The following is a 20,974-nucleotide window of genomic DNA, read 5'->3' on the forward strand; positions in this document are numbered from 1 at the left end:
TGCTTAATTATGTTATATTTTGGAAATATTCATATTGATGAGCATAATTTTTTTTTTCTCTAAACAAATCAATTGACGGGGTTACGTGTATTTGTCAGAAAATTCGATAAAAAGCAATTCACAGAGTGTTTTAGAGGAGTTTCCGCGGAAAAAAGCTTAGAAAAGGCTGCAGGGTGCTCCCGCGAATCCTTGCAGTGGCTTCTTACCGTACGCCATTTCACCCAACGGTAAAAAGAAGGTGAAGCAAGCCAGGCGTCCTCCATATCTGTGACGGAGGAGTGAGGGCAATCGCTCTCACCTGTGTGTGTGTTTCGAGGGGCGGGGCTTCGCGACGGCCTTGCTTCAGTGTTGTTGCCTGAAACAGCGTGCGCGCGCGGAGGAGCGGCAGTCGAGGCTTCAGGATGGATGTGAGTATCGGCTTCTGGGAGCTGAGGTGTGCCCACCCGGCCATGGCACCCAGCATGCAGTATAAAACAGTGTGGGACTGGCTTGTGGGGTCGGCAGATAATTCCGAAAGGCAGCTCACACACGTCTGCGCGTGGGTCGGTTTTGTGGCTGTTTATAGGCATGTTCTGTTAGACTGGATTTTTTCTGTTGATTTTCCTGATTTTAAAACAAACCCTACTCGCAGCAACCTCAAATCCACGCAGTTTTTTTGCTTCGTAACCAGTGCTGTAAGGAGAACATTTTCCTAAGGGAACTCATAAATTGGTTTCGAAGTGTAGCAGAGGAAATGAGCTGGAGTCAGGAGTGGCGGAGCTTGAAAAGCAGGCATTTATTAATATTTAAATTATATTACATTTATTTGAAACATCTGCTGCACAGAAATTGAAAACAAGGACATATGGTGGAGTAAATATATTCGTTTACTTAATTGATGAGAAAGAGGCATCATTTTAAAATATCCTACAGGGTTAAGACGCCTGCTTCAGAGATCTTTGTGTACCCAGTAGTTTTGATGAGATTATAATAGCAGTAAGAGAACGCAGTAATTTGAGAGTTGTGTTTTTTCCAGTCACAATTTTGATTCATTTGGCACCATAGAGGGTTAATGTGCCTGCTGCAAAGCACATTGTGTAACATACAGATGACAGATTTTGATTTTATTCAGCTAGGTAAGTGGGCCGCTACATTTGAAACGGATCATTTTCTTACTTCCAGTTCATAAATTCCAATTCTTCTAGCATAGCACAATGATCTATTCACCAGTAATGATGGAGCAGCAAGCAAACTCAAGCCAAGGGTTTAGATCCTTATTAAATTATTACTGAAACTGTTGCTACTCTAAGATTGCAAGCAAGGGTTACTTTGGGAAGTAAGTCTTGTTAGTACAGACAACCACAAATCCCTCCTTTGTGTATCATGACTTTGTTTCTTCCAAGCCTTCACTCTTAACCTATAATGTCTGCAAGTAAGGATGATATGTGATTCTTATATATGATAATCCTTACTGTTTGGTTACGTTTCCTGGACATTTATTTACACACTTGTATGATGTATTGTGCCTCGGGTGTGATGTAAAGTGTTCTAACACTCTATACTGGGATGAGCAGCGCTATAACAATTGTTTGATAAAAAAAAGTGGTGCCTTTAAACCATTATTCGTGTAATTGCTGATGCACACAGATCTTGTTTTCTTACAGTGCATGCACATCTCTTACATTGGGGGGAGGGGCGGGTTGAACATAGTAAAAACCTACCTCCAAGTCATAGTTTCTTTAAAGTACTTGTGAAGTGATAAGCAGTGTTCCCTTGTGCCCCTGGCATCTAGGTGTTAGGCTCCAGTTGGCTCCAAGCCAAGATGGTGGATGAACAAAAGAAGGGCTGATGACCCTTTAAATCGGGCCTTTATTTTAGGTCCAGTCAGAAGTAAAAATAAGAACTCCTCTTCACTGCCTGCAGGTTGCTGCTCTGATTAGAATGCAGGCAATGTGCAGACACTGCTGAATTAAGTCCCTGTGTCTGAAAATTATACCAGGGCAAATTCGTCATAATCCGGTCCAGAAATAGTTGCCCGAACCAGGTTCAGGCGACTTCTTCCTACTTTCCAGCACTGCTTGTAGCACACTTAAACCGTGTCTGTACAAGTTCCAAACCAATCCAGTTTGCAAGCATGAGACACTTTCTAGCTAGCTAATTCACTAATGGGTGAAGCTTTAATTTTGGTTCCCTGGCAGATTTTCTGTCCCAGAACGTCTTTGACTGTGTGGAAAAGCATGTGTGGTGCCCGGCTTGCAAGGCCCAGCACACAGGTTCAATGGAAAGTGAGAGGGTAGAGAAGGTCTTTAAAGGACCGGCATTAAAAAAAGGGAGCATGGGGCTAATTGAGAGCATAACTCATTTATGCAAGAAACTGAGGTACACACTGGGTTCCTGGGTGCTCAAGTTTTACAGGGCTATGTGTTTGTCATTCCACCTACTTTAAAATTTCATTCTGGGATTTTTAGTCTTGTTTATTATGCACCAAAAGCAGGACTAGAAGTCCCAGATTAAAAAATAAAATGTAGCATCATATTTTAAAAGTTAAATGGCGAGACTCAAAGTGAAAAAAACCCAGGACTGGATGAGAAACTTTTGCATGTACCTTGGGAACTTGAGAGCTCTGAAGTGAGTGTGCGCATGCACAATTTGGTGATAACAAATGTGCCTTTAATGAACAAGCATTTGCAATGCCATAGGTCTCGCATTAGGAAAGTTTGAGCTATTGGTCTTGTAAATGACAATTATTTTATTTATGTGTTGATTTTGAAAATAGCTAAATTAATAGCTTTGACATTTACAATACCAATAGTTATAAATTTCGCAAATATGACGCCTATAGCATTTGAAATGCAACATGTTTTGTATTTATGTGACTTAGATGTATTGATATTACAAATAACAATGGCTTTTAATTTTTTAAAATAGTTAATACTTAAATAAAAGTGATTGTAGTTTATAATGGCAATAGCTTAAACTTTTGTAAATAAGTTTTGTGAAGATTATGTTCAGTGTATTTTATTGTGACGAAAATCCAAGAACAGAAGTGAAATATTTAACATCTTTTTGTGACATTTGTAATAAAGCTTGAAACATTGAGAGAACATATTTGGACCAGTTGTTGTTGAATGGTTGCACATATTGATGTTGTGGCGTTAAGTGATGGTGCTGTGGCGGCGCCTCTGAGTGGTGCTGTGGCGGCGAGGACGGGCCGGCGGACAGACAGAGCGAGGGCCACAGACAGACAGAGCGAGGGCCACAGACAGACAGAGCGAGGGCCACAGACAGATAGAGCGAGGGCCACAGACAGATAGAGCGAGGGCCACAGACAGATAGAGGGAGGGCCACAGACAGATAGAGCGAGGGCCACAGACAGATAGAGCGAGGGCCACAGACAGATAGAGCGAGGGCCACAGACAGAGCGAGGGCCACAGACAGATAGAGCGAGGGCCACAGACAGAGCGAGGGCCACAGACAGATGTGTGTGTGGTTGTGTGTGTGTGTGGTTGTGTGTGTGAGGTAGTTGTGTGTGTGTGTGGTTGTGTGTGTGAGGTAGTTAGTGTGTGTGTGTGTGTGTGTGTGTGGTTTGTGTGCCGTGTGTGTTTTGCGCCTCTTTATCTCGCTCTCATACCCACGCGATTCTGAGCGTTCATCACGGACCCCATGCGGCTGGAATTATCGCCTCCTGCTATGTCGAGCAGATAAACTTTGCCGCATATTGTTTCCCCACAAAGAGGACATGTTCCTGCTCAGCACCCTTTATCGGGATGGGCCAGGGATATGTTGGGGAGCAGGGGAGAAGGCATGCCAGCCAGCAGGGGAGAAGGCTCCAGAGAAAGGCGCATTATCTTCCCTGGCATAGGAAAACAACGCGAGATATGAAAGGGGAGGCGTGGGAGATGAGGAGCGAGAGATGGGACCGAGAGAGGTAGGGGAGGATAGATATGAGGGGAAGATGGGAAAAGATAAGGAGAGCAGAAAGGGGCCGGTGAGGGAGAGGAGGCAGCGATGGGTGAGAGGGCAAGTACAGAGAGGAAACAAGAGCTCAAGCTTGGACTGCAGACATTCTTTTAGTTGTAATCTGAGTCGATCTACTAGTCCTCATTTCCTGAATTATCATGTAAATGTTTTTTACAGTTAACCTCTTACAGGGTATTACAGCGACTGGGTTACCATCTCCATGTTAGCCCTCCTGTCTCTATCAAGGAAAATCCCCTTGTTTATGAATATTTGAAATGCGAGATGCAGATTGTGACTGATGTTTGTATTTTACTTTTTGGTATTATTACTTGTTCACTGTCTATAAACTTATTTTATGTACCTTAAATATTTATAGAGAGAACATTTCTATATGCCCACAGCTTATTTTAAAGCATGTTGTTTAAATAAAAAATACAGTGTAGGAATGACAACTTGGATCAGAGAAAGGAGATCCTTTTCTCCTTTTATTTTAACAGTGGGTGTTTCGTGTCATGAAGTTAAAGGTCTGCATCATCTCAGTCTAAACACCACCCGAGGGGCCAGCACTTCGAGGTGTTAGATTCCCTGCTGTTCACGCCCAATCATCATCTAAAACACAGCACGGACAAGCCAGGAGGCACACTGCTCCGTCATCAAATGCCATATAATGAATCCTTTTCAGGAGTTCAGTTTTGTGATTTCACACATTTCCCTTCAAAGCAACTATTCTTGTTTACATTCCGTTTTATTATTATTTTTTTGTAAAACAGTGTTTCACGGTTTAAGTGGTTCATTTTATAGCAAATGGGGACAATCACGCAGGAAGAGAATGGATATAGAGAAGCAAGGTATAAAACAAGGCAAATTAGAGTAATATACATTTTTAAAAAAAACATAGCTACTAGATGCGACTGGACAGGTCAGACCCCCCCTTGTCACAAAAAAAAATGTTGCTACAGCAGAACTCATGCGCCTTTTTAAAATTAATCCACTCCTAGCACCCCTCACTCAAAGTGAAACATGTTTGCTAAAATAAGCAAAGGCGTGTAGTAGACAGTACGGCCCGGGTATAAAACCCTGTGCCGCCAGTTCACAAAGGTTTTTTACAAGCTTAAATCAGGCTTGCACCTGAAGAAATGTTAACTTTAGTTTAAGTTTGCATGAGAAAGTAGGAAAGAGGCTTAAATGCATGTGATGTCCTTGTGCCTGGTGTAGCAGCTCCTGCTAACTCTAGGCACTTGTTCATAAACACTTCTTAATGTAGTGTGTCTTACTTTATCTCTGTCATTTATAAGAGCTTTTAAGTAAGAGGTGGTATTCTTCTCCAATTTAAAGCCATTTATTTTACCAACCTCGGTATGATGGAAAGCTGAGTTTGCCTTTCCGAGTTTCAGACCTGTGACCTGCAATTAATTGAAGTGCTCTGACGGGGCAGTGGGAGAGTGGAAGTAGCCGCAACATGGGATTGGCGTGGGAGGCAGGAGCAAGTCAGGAGAGGGAGGAGGGGGAACTGCTCTTTTATTTACTTTTTGAGCAATCGTGGCACCGCGCTTTAGATTAAGATCTTTACTGTTAAAGCGCGAGTGCTCCTATTTAAACCAAGATAAATTTGCGGGAATGAAAAGAATCATTTGAAGGCGCGAACGGGGAGGGGCGGGTGAGCAAGAAGGCATCGGATGCAGGAGGGAAGAGAGGACGGAAGAAATTGCTTCGCTCAATATATACACACGGCGCTGTTAAAGTATCCTGCTGCAGCATCCAAGCATGAGAAAAGGGGAAATTATTAATAGCTGCTATTATTTGACAAAAAGGGAAAATTGCGTCCGTCTTGGCGCTGGGAGAGCCTCCTGTGTCTTCGACCGTGGGAGTGCCGTGAATCGACCTCGGAGCGCGGTGGGGAGACATAATGGAAGCATTGGCAGCCGCAAGAAAAAGAAAATCGGCCGCGAATTGAAGAAACAGGGGAGCATTTGAGTCACACAAAAGCACTCGTTAGAGCCCAGCAGTAAATGGAAGCTGCCAGGCCAGAGAAAAACAAGGCAGCGCTGGGAGGGGGCCTGGGCACGAAGGAAGGAGAAATGTGAGTCACGGCGGCCGAGAAGTGTGAAGCAGATCCCTTTGAAGCTCTCGGAGGCAGGAGCAAATGGTAAGGAGAGGAGAAATGCTGCTGGGGTGAATGCCTGAGGCCAAATCTGGATCGTAAAAGACAGCTTTTGGATGGACAGCAATAGGTTTGAGTAAACTCGACCTAAAAAGGAAGAGGAGGCAGGGAAAACGGGCTGTCATGAAACAAGTGTTTTCACAAAAGGAAGTGGCAGAAGGAGACCTGAAGTGATTGACACGAGTTAAGGGAGGAAGCATGAACGGGAAGCTTTAAAATAGCTTTATGTTTTAAATGTAGTGCAAGTGACCCCATGTCATTAGGTACCCCACTTCAGTTGGTAGCTTTACACTGTAAATCGCTGGCTTAGCTGTAGTAGAGTAATTGGTTTAGTTGATGAGAATCAGGAATACTGCTGCCAAATAGGCTGTTAAAATGATGCCCAATAATGAAAAATGTGTTATTGTCATTGTTATTGCCTGGTTACCTTTAAGGTGAAAGTAGATGGATTGTGATTGGGCCGAATAACATGAGATGGAGAGAATGAGTGCATTAACGGAAAAAGCACAGTGAAAGAAAAGTATAAACGAGGGACTCTGGGAATTTTAGGAAATTTGGAAACCTAAATGAGGCAGAACGAAGAGAATCAAGAGAAGGGCTTGTATGGGCAGTGAGAGAGCTCTTACAGCATTCTAAATTGTATGAGTGAACTATACTCATAGTTTAAATGCAGTCACATGTATTTTTATCATTTGCAGTGTTTCACAATTAAGATGCATTCATTCGAGTTGTATCAGCATCAAAATGTAGTGTGCACATTTAAATCGGACTTTGTATGTATTAAAGAAACCTATAATTTCTAGTATAATTTGCAGGATGAAATATTATTTGTGTAATGTAATTTGTGTCTAGTTTAAGTTGCTTGAATTGTAGGTCCACACTGCAGGTTGTTTTGAGTTTAATTTCTCCTTGGTTGCTCAAGAATTATAATTAAATGAATCTTTTTTGTATTCGAAGACCGTATGTTCTCATCCTACTGCAGTTGCAGGAATTTGCCCTCGTTGTTCTTAGATTTAAGGAGCTACCTGGAATGTATTTGAAGAAGGCTGGAAGGCGAAAAAGGGAGGACGCCTTTCGTGTCTGGCCTATCTGGGAACCAAGGCCACTGGAAGCAAAACCAATTGAATTAAAGCTTCTGTGGAAACTTACTGAAAGATGTTGCAAATGAAAGTTTAACTTGTGACATAGTGGGGGTTGAACATTGCCTTTTTTGTATGAGGCGCAGAGATAGATTCGAGGGACTTCTGCTTATTTTCAGAGGAGAAGAAGCATCTTAGAACAAGCTCTATAGCTTTAAGCTATCAAACCCATTTGACGTGAGTACTTCTTAGGAAGTTAACATGGGCTGACACCTTTGGGATAGGATATCGGGGAAATAGGTAGGATTTTCATGTAGAGCAGTGTAGGGAAAGCTACTTTTCTTTTCTTCTCTAATGAAAAGATGTTAGAAGCCGGAGTTCCCGCGCGCCCTGTTGTTGTCAAGTGCGCGACCTGGACCTCCCACGTTAGGCCAAGATAGGACACCATCTGAGACAGCACTGCTCACCCCCTTAGTAGCTTGACACGAGCAGCCAGGCTTATCTCCAAGGCACGATTGTTCAGTATGTGCAACCAAGCCCACAGCAACCTCAATGATGTCACCACAAATGGACTTCACACTAGTTTGTATAAAACGAGTATACTTTATATAAAAAGATATATACGAAATGACCACACAATACACCTTCTACACCTATACAATAGGTAATATTGTTTCCGGTGGGTTAGGCGGTTTTAACTCCCAACCACCGCTTCTAACCAACAGTTAGGCTGGCTTTTAATTGTTCTCAACCGGTTAGGTACGTAGTATCACTAGATTCACACACGTTGCAAAATACAGGAAATACTGCCCTACTTAACAATGGGTTTCTGTACAGTGCCACAGTAAAATACAATGCAATGCGAAGCGTCAAGATCGGTACTGAGTTCACACAAGATAATGCAACTCTGGTTGCTACCAGCATGCTCTTTGCGAGGAAGGAATACAGTAATGTGTCATGCTGCAATTACATACAGTGCGATAGGAAAACAATGCAATGCATATCCCCACCAGGGGGGGGCGCGATCCCACTCTCCTCTCCTGCTGCAGCGGCTTCGCCTCACCCCAGAACCTTCTCACCATGGGCAACGCCCACTTTGGCTGCCGGTCCGGGCCACCAATGTTTAGCACAACTCCTTCCACGAAACTTTCCACCCGACGCTGGTGCTCCTTCACGTTGCCTCTGAGTGCCCTATCCCCTGGCCCTCCTCTTCAGCGCTGTTAGGATTCCTTCGCTCCCTGGCGCCTACCACTCCCTGGTACTCCTCACGAGCACCTTCGATGGCACCTTCGACACGCACCCCAAGCACGTTCAAGACTCTCTCCGTCTCCTGGTGCACCCGGCCTTCCGGTGCTCTCCACTAACGCCCGGATTGCACCACGACAAGCACACTGAACGTCTGAGTCTCACCTCACCACCACATGCTGATCCGCGTATCTGAGACTCACTCCTCCTCTGTGCCCACGATGTCCTAGCGCTCTCCACTAGTGCCTAGACTGCACTGCGACACGCACCCTCTGCACGTCGCAAATCTAGGCTCTCTTCCAGGATGCCCACAATCCACAGGCGCTCCACCACCTGTAGCCGCACCAAGACATGCACCAAGCGCGTCGGAGTCTTGATTCGATCCCGGTGCCCCCGATCACCTTAGGCACCCCTTCGTAAGTCTCAGGCTGCCACGACACGGTCCCACCACAGCGCCACTTGAGTCTTCCTGGAATCTTTTATGTTCCTGTGTTTCCAAAAAGGGAGCCTGCTCACCTCAGGCCCCAGGGGTACAAGACGATGCACACATCTAAGTCCTGCTCAGGAAGAAGGAGGGGCATGACCCACTGCAGCACCCCCCCCCTTAGTCTCTCCTTGGTCAAGAGTTACAAACTGCCCACAAGCCCAGCTCATGAAGGCAAGGGTCAAGCGTCTCCTGCAGCCTATTCAGCAACTCTTCCTGAAGCAGAGGTTTTCTTTCAGATCGTGGACAGGTCAAAGCTGCCAGAGGCCCAACCAGTCCACAGCTTCTTTAAAGAGCTCCTAGCACTTCTCTGAACGATACAGAGACCATTCTTGATGACATTGTCCGATGACAAAACATCACCAAAGTCTTGGGGTTCCAGTTCTTCTAGTTATACGTCTCAGCGTCTTTAAAGTTTGCTTGTGCTCAGGGGTCCCCGACCCCTTCCCTAAATCAGTCTGGCGTATTTCCCCCCCAGTGCCACCATTCTCTCTTTGATACTGGGAGCCTGGATCTTTAATCACTCAGAGGGAGATGGGTCTCTTGGTTTATGGCTCTGAACCAGGTCTTTTCACTTCGCAAAGCCTCTCCTTCGACCTGCTCCAGGTGCAGGGCAGCCTGGCGCCATCTCCACCCCTCCCCTGGGGCACGACCTCCCTCAGCCTTTTTCACCTCTCCCAGATCCAGGCAGGCAATTCACATAATGCTGAGACACGCAAATAGGTCTAAAGCAGAAACTCATTCATTTTCTCAAACAGCGCTTTCTGGACGCACACCGACAAAATCATCTACCCAAAAAGATGCGTTATGACGCTGTGAGTTCAGACATACCAAATGTCATTGTTCCATCTTCAGATCTTGGGAAGCTAGGCTACTTATCCTACATCCAACCTCCCCCATTCTGTCCTACAGCCAGGATGGCCTTTCACCAGAGAAAATTAAATGGAACATTTTCCACTGTCAGGGCCTAGCGCCCACACTGGCACAGGTCTGCCTTTTACTTACATCGCACCCTGCCTAGGGGTTACCCAGGACGTCCTACAGGGGTGCCCCAATGTGTATGCAAAAGGGTAAGTAAGGCCTGACAAGTGGTAGCACTTGTCAGGACATCATGCTAATTTAGCATAATACGCGCAGTCCCTATGCTGAAGACCTGTGTTCCCTCTCTGTGTATTTCCTTAGTACTAGCTCGGGCACACACAGTGCACATCACTTAGCGATCTTGCTAGTACTGCAAACATACCAATCGGAGACAACCAAACCAACGCTACACTTTAGACAGGGAACATCTGTACTTGCCCACTGATTAGCAGTGGCAAGTACCTACAGCATCTAACTTTGCAGGAGGCAAAGGCAAAAAAATCAGGGGTAATCATGCCAAGCTTTGCCAGGTCTAACAAAAGAGAATTGGACTCAGCTTCTATTCTTAGTTGCATTTTGATTTTGGAGTTCATCATATTATACCTTTTATGCAGAATGAATTATATTCGTATATTCAGCTCTGTATTGATTTCTATGTATTTGTATACTCTGATATTGCGGTGTGTTTATATTCAATTATTTTTGGCCTTATAACAAATCCACAAATTGAAATTTGGAGTCTGTGGTCCTTTTAAAAGCAGGACTAAATTGAAAGTATAATCAATCTTGAATTGTTTTACTCCCCTCAAATACTTTTTGTGAGCTATAAAAATACCATCTGATTTGAATATAGTAGGGAAGGCAAGGAGTAAAATTTTGTTTAATCAAATGGTAGCAGAGGATGGTTTAGCCTCTTAAAGTGAGGGGAGAAAAGGGAAATTAGGAGTAGGATCATAAAAGCAATAGGGCTTTGGACGAGTAGATGACGGCGAAGACGGATGGAAGTCGGCGGACGTTGATGATGCGCGGAAACAGTGGTAGCATGAGTATAAAACTGTGTGGTGCGTTAGATTGCGGTGATGAATTAATTGTGTCATGTCTTGCGAAGTTGGAATGTAAGCTGAGGGAGTGTTGGTTTATCGGTTTACTGGTCCGGACACTTGGGGATCAGGAAGTTTCATTAGCAGACTCAAGAAGTCCAAGATCCAGGGATAGTTTTGTATTTGTAATTGTCTGATCAATACTGTGGGTGTCGTAAAAAGTGCTATCAGTGGTTCACTTGTGACCGGGAACTTTGTGTGAATGCAAGAGTATGTCACAGGTAGAAACCTGAGGTACCGGGGTGGACTACAGCGATTGAGTGACCAACGCAGGTCAGGGGTAACAGCGGATGAATGTTCTTGTAAGAGCATTCTATCGATCTTTTAGCGGACAGACAATTACTACTTTTATCTAACTAAGTTATTGTGACTGCGTTAGGAGCAGTTACTTGGTTTAATAGCTTTTGGATACATAGTTACTTGTTAGTACATGTGTGAGCAAGTGTGCAAGGTGAAATTGTAAAGGAGGGTGAGTCGCTGCAAAGAGGGAGCAGTGACGTCCGTGTTGCTTGCGCTGTGATAGGTCAGTTGGTGTAATGCTGCACTGGGATTGGTGGAAATGCGTCCGAAGTTGAACAAGTGAAAATTGGGTTGCAAATAATTGATTTTAACAATGAGATGTATTAAGGTGTTGCGAGATTTGTGTAGAGGCAACACAGGGGTGGTGACTCGGGTAGGAGAAGAAGCTCCACCAGAGGATACCCCAGGACATTATATGGCAACAAATGTAGGACTCCATACCACTTCAAAATTGACATAAAATTACAGAGAAAGAGGGAGAACTGGATTTCCCCTATTATGGGTCATTTCGTATGGAGGTGCTGTACCATCTGAGATGAGTGATGTCTTCTCTGAAACTTCCACCCAGACCAACACAATTTGAGGCTTAAATTAGATGCTTGGATGAGAGCAGCAGTGGAGAAGAGAAGCTTCTCAGTGAATAATGAAGAAAGCAATGAGGGCATACCAGGAGGGAAACCTCCTATACAACGCAGGCATTACAACACAATGCTTTTACAACACAGCCTTTACAACGCAGGAACACTTACATCGCAGGATTTTACAATGGATACTATTACTACGCATATAAAGGTACAGTGCATGCCTTTACAACGCATTGGTAAGTATAGTATGGTAAGTTTTTGTTATAATTTCTAGATTATCGATGTTTAAAAATGTAAGTTATATTTGTTTATTTATAAAACCTAAAAATGTATTTATAGTTACTTTTTCATATATTATTATTATTATTGCTATTAAAGAATTAATGTTAATAATCATAATTTATTTAGGGAATAGTTCATTATGAGTAAATTAATACTCGTGTATTAATATTAATGCTACTGTTAAAATTAATATGGACATATTTATAGAAATATTTGTATTTTTGGATAACAATAAAATAGTCCGATTATTATTTTGATGGTAAATATATTAATTTCAGGAAAGTAATTTTTATTTTAAGATGTAGGATAAAAATTGTAGTAAATTAATACCCTGTATTAATATTAATGCTACTGTTAAAATTAATATGGAGATATTTATATAAATATTTATTAATAATACTTTTTTTTAAAATACCTAGGTATTATGTAAATAAATATTTAATTTTGATTATTTAATGTTTTATATAGTTCATTTTAAACATGTAATTAATTAATATTCAGGTTTTAAAAATTTGTATACATATTTATATGTAATGTAAAAAATTATTGTTAAAAGTAAATTGTTAAGAATAATATATTTAATGTAAAGTATATGTAAATTATTAATGTAAAAAAATACGTATATATTAATATTTTTAATTTAGAATAAACATTAATAAACATTTATAAATAGAAAACAGGTAATTTATTCACAATATTTTATCAGGAATTTAACTTTTTTTGAATAATTGTAATAAATTCTAAAACAAATATAAACAAATCCATTATAGATTAATATAGTTCATATAAATATTTTTGCATTTTCTTAAGTATAGTAACAATGTATAATACACTTTTTAATACGTTTCTCACACTTTTCTATTGTTTATAATGAGAGAAATTGTCCTTTTTACCGAAATATGACGTTGACGTAAGTTTCATCATTACGGAGATCGTCGCTGGAGAGAACAGAAGCAAGGGAGAGCTGCGTTAAGGTAAGATGCATTTAATTTATTAAAATACATAACAAAGTGCTAATGTTTATTGTAAGGAGAGATGAGGGAGGTATATTTATTTACTAAAGGATTTTTACAAATGTTTGATGTGTTTTTATGAATTGATTTCCGCCATTACATGTTGCAGTAGTAGGCCCACGTCGGGTCTGTTTTTTTTTCTAGAATACTTTTGGTTAGTTAAGTACTTGTTGTTATATATATTAAGCATTTGATTTAACAAGTGTTTGTAAATGTGCAGTTTTTTTGTTTAGCAGTACCTTGTTTAATAAGTAACACATTTTTAGTATATTCGTGGTTAGATTTATTTATACATTGTTTAAACTGTAGTATCATTTGGATGTGCTAATAACATATTTCCTACAGGATTTTGGGTCTAGATGGATTTATTTTTGGAAATGTGTGGAGTTTTTTACTGTAAAAAAAGACATACTTTTCGGGATTTTTTTCTTGGGTTTACTTTTTTTGGATTTTGAAGGATTTCAAAAAGTTGTTGGATTACCATTGGATTGCATCATTGGATTTTGTTGCGTTTTTTTCTAAAGAAAAAAAAGATTTGGGATTTTTTTATTGGGTGTGTTTTTTTATATATGCACTAATTTTAGTGTGGATGTGTTATGTTACGTTATGGTAAGTAGTTTATAGAGCGCGCAGCTGCCCCAGCAAAAGGGGCGTCCTGACGCTGAAAGCGGAGTCGGAGCGGCAGCAGGGCTAGCCTGTTGGAAACAGATGAGTTTTGATGGCCTTGCGGAAAGGAAGTAGGCCATCCAGGTGACTGGTCTGAACGGGAAGAGAGTTCCACAGCTTAGCAGCCAGGTAACGGAAAGACCGGCCCCCGGCTCCGATGCGTTTCACCCGGGAGACCGCAGCCAAGTTTTGCTTGGCACCGCGTAACTGACGCGTGGGGACATAAGGGACCAGTAGATTAGATAGAATCTCAGGGGACAAGAGTTTGAGGATTTTAAAGGTAAGACAGAGTACTTTGAATTCAATCCTCTTCGGAACAGGTAGCCAGTGGAGACGCCGCACAGCTCCCGACGTGGAGCAGGTTCTAGGGAGCCTGAGCAGGACACTTGCGGCTAGCTGAAGGCGATTAACCTCCGCCTTGTTAGCACCGAACATTAAATAATTGGCGTAATCTAATCGCGACAGAATAGTCGCCTGGATCATCAGTTGGCGTATGGCTGGGTCAAAGAACCCAAGGATGGGCCTCAGACCCCAGAAGAGTCCAAAACAGGTATCCGCCACCTTTTTGGTATGCTCCTGAAACCCAAGAGTGGAGTCGAACTAGATCTCTAGGTTCTTTACCACCGACTTAGGGGTTGGGGCACTGCCAATGGACGTAGGCTACCACTGCGTGCTCTATCGCCTTTTGTTGTGCCTCACCAGCAGCACTTTTGATTTACTAGCGTTAAGTTGAAGGCAATTGGTGGTCATCCAGCATGCTACCTCTTCCAGCCCATTTCGGAACTGTGTGGGGCCCCGGTCAAGTTCATCTGAGAGGGCCAGTTGTGTCGTCCGCATAGGAAACCATGGTCAGGCCATGCGCTATTGATATCTTTTTCATCAGGTAATGGATTTTTCAAATGGATTATCTGTTATTTACTATGGCTTAAAGAATAAAAGGACTCTTGGTGAAGTAATGGATGGTATGTAAGTCCAAGAGTTGAAGGAAGAACATTTCAGAAGGTAAGAAGGCCTAACATTATTTTTTAAATTTAATATTTGTTGAATATGACCAATTGAATTAGTATGAGTTGTTTTAGGGTAAAACCAGTAAATATAATGTTTTAAAAGTGTAGGATGTGTGCAAGATTATCAAGGTAGTCTGAAGCCACTTGCAACGAAAATTGTTGCATTACACCCAATAGTCTTTCTGACATTTCTTTTGTTCTGTTAGTAATACGTGGGTTCAGACTACCTGCTAATGATTGCACCATTCTCATTTCTTTGAAACTTTGCTCCTTCTTCAAAATGTCCCAAAAATTATAGAAGTTAGGATGAGGTTTTCCAATTGCTTTATTGAAGTAGTTGTGCCATCCCTCTAGGGCATTGTTTGTTTTTGCTCCTCCCTCTAATCAGGTTGAGTAACCGTTTCACCAGTCCACAAGGAAAAGTGGTCTCATTCTATGATCCGACCTGCTTAGAAAATAATTTAGTATAGGTGCCAATTTTTCTTCATTTGATGTAAAATATTCTGATTAAGTAATTGAAGTGTAGTACTCGTCTACACTTTCAAGAGGAACAAAGCAAAGGGCAGTTAGTTTTTTAAGTTCAAACTGTAGTTTGTTTATATATATATATATATATATATATATATATATATATATATATATATATATATATATATACAATCTTTAATTAAGGATGTTTTTTGCAGTTTGTGCCAATATGCCTGAGAAAAGTGAAAGAAGCATCCTTGAATTTGGGTTTCTGGATAGGTTTTTGTAATTGTATTAATAATGGATATTTCAAAGTCAATTATTACTTTCCTAGGGCTTTTGTTAGATGTTTTAGATTTTATCACTGATAAAAATTCAGTGAATGTTGAGTATTGTTGATCAGGCAGTCAACTGTATATTAAGGGAATTACTGTATTAATGTATGCATGAATAGTGTATATTTGGTTGAATGGATGGGGTGTGCTTTTAAACGTTCCATCCATCATCCAAATATCACTATTTTCTAACTGTACTAAATTTTGTGGTGTGCTGAATACTAAGATTCTCTTGATGGTTTTTCTTATCATGCAATAAGGAAGGTTCCTTAGAAGCAGTAATAGAGAGTTGGGGTGGAATTATAATGTCAGAGTATGTTTGGAGTGTTACTCTTTGTTGGTTACTTGTCTGTTTTTGACGTATAATTCTTCTCAAATTAGGTATTGTGGGCTTACTACTTGCAACATTGGGGGTATTTGTTGTGATACCTCCCTTAAAAGTGAACCACAGGGTTCATTGGAGGTGGATACAATATCTTTGATCTCGTTTATTGTTTCCCTAACCTCAATCTCCAATGCAGAGGCAGAATGGTTATGGTCTGTGGTTTTTAAAACCGTGTCACCAAGATTAACCGCTCTGCCTGTGTAATGGGTTAAGTAATATTGCACAGACTTCCAATGAGATCTGGGTTCAGATACTCTCTCCTTACAATAAACATACCCACTATGGTTCAGTAGCCTGTTCCCTCTTTTGCTTTGGATGTATTCTGCTTCTTTGAATGGTGTTGCCATTCTTTGCTGTAAAGAGAAAAAAGTATTTTATTTATTTTAAATGTAGTGATATATACCTGTTTAGAGGGAAAAGGACAGTATGTTTATATTATTTATTTCACAGTTTACAATGTATGAATTTACTACATTTTGTTGTTTTTAATTTGATATTTTTTAGTTTTTGTTGTATTTGACCATACAAAATCCTGCTTTATTGGAAAGCAGGAAAAATTATTAATTATATAAGAAAATAAATCAATTTCTTACCTTTGAATTAAATGTTGCAATGTTCTTTTGTGTTGGTAAATTAGTCGTTGTCTGTGTTTCTGGGGAAAAAAATATTTAGAGTTTTATTAGACATCGCTAGTTTATTGGTGAAGTCTCCTTTTGAGAATAATATAGTTGTTTATATTAGTTGTGTTTTCGTTTTTGGTAATCTTACCTTTCGAATATAGTTTCAGCTCTTTATTCCTTTTTAATTTAATATTTTTAGTTGTCTTGTGGTCTGAAAAAGATTAAAGAAAATGAATTTTAGTGTATTACATTGTTGTACATATTATCTCTAAAATATAATAGCATTTGTTTAGTTAAGGAACAATACAATCATGTTTTATCATTGTATAAAAATACCAAAATAACTTTTTGTGCTAAGACTTACATTTGTGTTTATCTGTGAACATCTCATATTCAAGTATAATACATGTATTTATTTGTTATATATTGTTTGGATGGAGAGAACATATTATTTTCTACAAAATAATTTCTGTTCTGTATTAAAATGTTAATTATTGATGTGGAAATTACCTTGCTTTTGTTTTTTCTTATCGTTTAAAGGTTTGAAAGCTGGAACAAAAAATGTGAACATTGTTAATATATTATGTTGATGATGTGTTTTGTGTTGTATGTTTTTTCATTTATTTTATTTTTCTTAGTTGGTTATATTGGAGAGAATTACCTTGGTATATGATTTTGCTGTTGTACAGTGGATTTTGAGATTTCTTGTTCGAGATGTTGACTTTTGATGTTGTATTGTAGTAATCTGTTGATATAAACAGAAAATTAGAGTAGGAATTGTAGTTTTAACTTTTTTATATTGTGCATGCTTTTTGAAAGAAGCAGCTTTTGGAGTAAGAATCTTTATTTTAATCTTATCGCTATCCTGCATTTGCTTTGAGTTAATCCTATTTTAGAGTAGGTATAGTAACATAAATATACTAGTATCATGCACATTTTGTGAATCAAACACCTTTTGGAGTTGAAATAGTTATTTTAACTTAAACACTATCCAGCACTTTCTGTGAGGCAAACACCATTTGGAGTAAAAATAGTAGTATTAACATACTCTGTAGCTGCTGCCGCTGTTGCTGACCTTATTTGCCAGCTCTGCCCAGTCCCAGGGGACTGCAACGCCAAATTTGAACTCACTCTGCTCCCGTACTTTGTTTATCCCTGACGTGGGTACCGGGGACTACATCCCCCTGTGGTGCCTGCCATCATGCTAGAGCACCAGGAGGCACTTTAAATCTTCACTTGGGCTCCCACAGCGCGGGACATGTGCGGGCCTGCCCGGGACAAGGGCGGGCCTGTCTGCGCCCTTCAGAGGCCAGAAGAGGCCGGGCTGGGCCACCCCCTTCATGTGATATTTTGAACTTCTTGGGACATGGTCAGTCGTTTTTTGACTTTGTATATTATTTTGTAGTGTTGCACATATTTATAATTTTGTGTTTTACAACCCATCAAGCTGCCATGAGTAAAGGTTATAGCAAGGGGGCAGGTGGTCCGGGGGTTGTAGGCATCTTGGACATACATGAGATGGAGCTTACGGAACGGCGTCTCTCTTTAGATTCCCGTCGCGTCTCTACCGAAGCACTTTTACCAGGCCCTTTACTTCTTATAGATACACCATCTGCCTCTGTCTTGCCAGTAGTTTCTGAGTCTTCACCTTCCCAACCTAATGATATATCTAATTCAGCTATTACCCCACCTCCTTTACCCCCTCCCTGTGCTAAGATTCTTACGCGCCAACAAAGATCTGTGCAAACAAAGGATGGGGAGGGCACAAAACCAAACAAAAAAAGGAAAGCGTGTGCATTGCCCCAAACTACACACCAGGCTAGCAAAGTGGCTAAAACCAGAGGGACAGTTCGGGGTAACAAGGGTAGTCCCCATATAACTATGGCCCCAGGTACTCCAAGTTCGGTAGATAGTAGCGACCTGGCTAACATTCGACAGATCCTAATGATTTTGAGGATTGCATCATACCAAAATTTGAAGAGAAACTTGCAGTCTTGCTTAATCCCTTAAATACTAAACTGTCTGGCATTGGTCTGAGATTGTCCAAGATAGAGCAGCACCTTTTTTCCCTAAAGCCCCCTTTGCCTAATGGAAACTCTGGCTGTTTAACCGAACCAGGACCAGCTATGAAGCTCACAACAAGTTTGCCCACCATTGAGACTGGCCGCTGCACAAATGCTGTAGTGTCGGCTCCTTCCATTAATGCTTGAAATGTACTTGCTACTACAGGTAAGTCTGGCCCCAGGAAGGAATTTGAAGGGTGACAAAATCAGGGGATGCCACAGGGCGGCTTGGTGAGCCCGAGTGACTACATTAATTTACCGCCTGAAGCCATGCCTTATACAATAATACTCTCCAACGTGCCAGACCTTCTTCCGGGGGATGAGGAGCATTGGTCTTCCCTTAGGAACAAGGCACTTCATTTGTTGAATTTAAAAATTGGGCTCGGCAATAATTTATTTCAGGAATTTAAAATGATACGCAGAGTTCCATGGGTCGGGAAATCATTGAAGTCTTTTAGAGTTGACTGCTTTGTGTTGAATTTTGGGTCACCACTGATAGTCAAAACTATTTTGGACAGGGTGGGGGACAGGTACCAGAGTAGGGACACCATCAGTATTCTGCCTCTGGATTTTTTTTATTACAACACTCTAATGCAAGCGATACGAAGGGATGGGCCCAAGGACGCAGGTCAAGTACAAGGCCTCTATGATTATAATGTACCAACTCACAATAGATTTGAGCTCTTCTCCAACTTGGAGGATATAGGCTGACTGAGTAGTTAATTTTTTTCTGCTCCGATCTTGCCTCCAATAGTTGAGTCGGAAGAGGGCAAAGGGCCCCGGGGCTCCAATAACACAGGCAGTTCCACTCGATCCATATTAAACTGACAGAATTTTGATATGCCTCCTGGTTTACATAGGAGTGGTATGGGGTATGACTGCTGTCCAGAAACAGTAGTCGTCCACTCGTTTGAAGGGGTCATTTCTCCTTTGGTGAAGTGTGGCTCAAGTCAGCAGTTAGGTTACAGCTCTAATCTGTGTGACATAGTACATAATAAATTAGTGTCGTGGAACATTGCGGGGCTTTTCACAGAAAATAGCCTCTGTAGATTGGTCCACATTTATCGAGGAGCAAGATATATTGTTCTTTCAAGAGACTTGGGCCTTGGACCAAGTATTACACCATGATTACTTACATTTTTTTCGGAGCAGGGGCAGCGTGGAAAACCAAAAGGGGGACTGACCACTTGGATAAGACAAAGTGATCAGTTCAAGTCCGAGGAGATCTATATTGATTCAGAGGACGTTCTTATAATTAGGTTGCAGCGGGCACATACCCCAGATCTGCTATCAATTAATGTCTACTCAAGGGGCATGCAAGGTGGTAAAGCCTCCCCTACGGTGGCACTTTTAGATTCTTTTTTAGTAGAACACAGAGGAGACCAACACGTTATAATAGCAGGTAATTTTAATTGTACTTTCGAACCCCTGGACTTTCACGATATAAATTTTAATGAAGAGGAGGATGCAGAGTGGTCTATTTCTCAGCTGGATCTTCCTGTAATAAAAAGATGGACGAGTGTGGTATTTCAGCTAAGTTTGTTGCCTGGAACAAGGGGTTAGGGCAGTTAACGGGAGATCAGTCTCCGACAAACATGGTACGCCTACCTTTAGCTTTGGGCAGCGTACCAGCCAAATAGATTTTTTTGGACTAAATATGAAGTTCTGGCCAAATTTAAAAGATATGGTGGTCTGCGAACGACCCGAAAGAGACCACAACCCCCTATTACTCTCCCTATGTCCATTGTTTCCGCCCTAGGGAGCAAGGCTAGTACCATCTACAGATCATGTTGAGGCCCAAATGATTAGTTTGGTTGTTAAAGCCCTAGGTACCCTACAGACATGTGGTACTCAGGAAGAGCTTAATTCTATTGTTGTCCAGGTCCATGAGGATCTTTTTACAAAGCTTAAAAGCTATTTTATTACAAAAAGTAAGAAACCCATGATTAATTCGGGCTACAAAGCTGCCGCCTGGTATAATTTTTCCTGCTGTAAGGCTTGTAGTAGCTTAGAAGTGGCAGTTAGGTCAAAAGATAGGGATGAAATTTGCAAGGCCAGGCCTGCATATAAGGTTGTCAACATCGTGCCAAAAAGCACTGGAATGAACAACATTGGGCAGAATTGCTCAATGCATGTTCGGGAAAAAATATGACTGCTTTTTGGCACTTGGTTAAGTGGGGCAGAGGGCCACCCAGCAAGGTGCCCACGAACCACGTAGAGCTAGACCAGTGGGTTTCTTATTTTAAAGCACAGTTTGCAAGTGTTGGAGATACACAAGACCAGTTTGAACTGCCTACCCCTACTTCCACTTTATATTTTAGCAAGAAAGAAGTGGAAAACGCACTACTTTTAGTCCCAAGAGGCAGGGCGCGGGGCCAGATT

At 41.2% G+C, this 20,974-nt stretch overlaps 1 protein-coding gene across 1 annotated transcript in view; it reads left to right on the forward strand.

Annotated features, from left to right (window-relative positions):
* The first annotated feature begins 278 nt into the window (after positions 1 to 278).
* The window catches only part of SYCP2L (synaptonemal complex protein 2 like), a 1,791,741-nt gene continuing 1,771,045 nt past the window's right edge, over positions 279 to 20,974 (forward strand). The window contains exon 1 of the mRNA XM_086966882.1: positions 279 to 407. Coding sequence (XP_086823008.1) covers positions 402 to 407 — 6 coding nt within the window. The 5' untranslated portion in view covers positions 279 to 401. The remainder of the gene's footprint in view (positions 408 to 20,974) is intronic.

The sequence above is a fragment of the Lissotriton vulgaris genome, chromosome 4_1 (assembly GCF_964263255.1).
Source record: "Lissotriton vulgaris chromosome 4_1, aLisVul1.2, whole genome shotgun sequence".
Taxonomy (NCBI): domain Eukaryota; kingdom Metazoa; phylum Chordata; class Amphibia; order Caudata; family Salamandridae; genus Lissotriton; species Lissotriton vulgaris.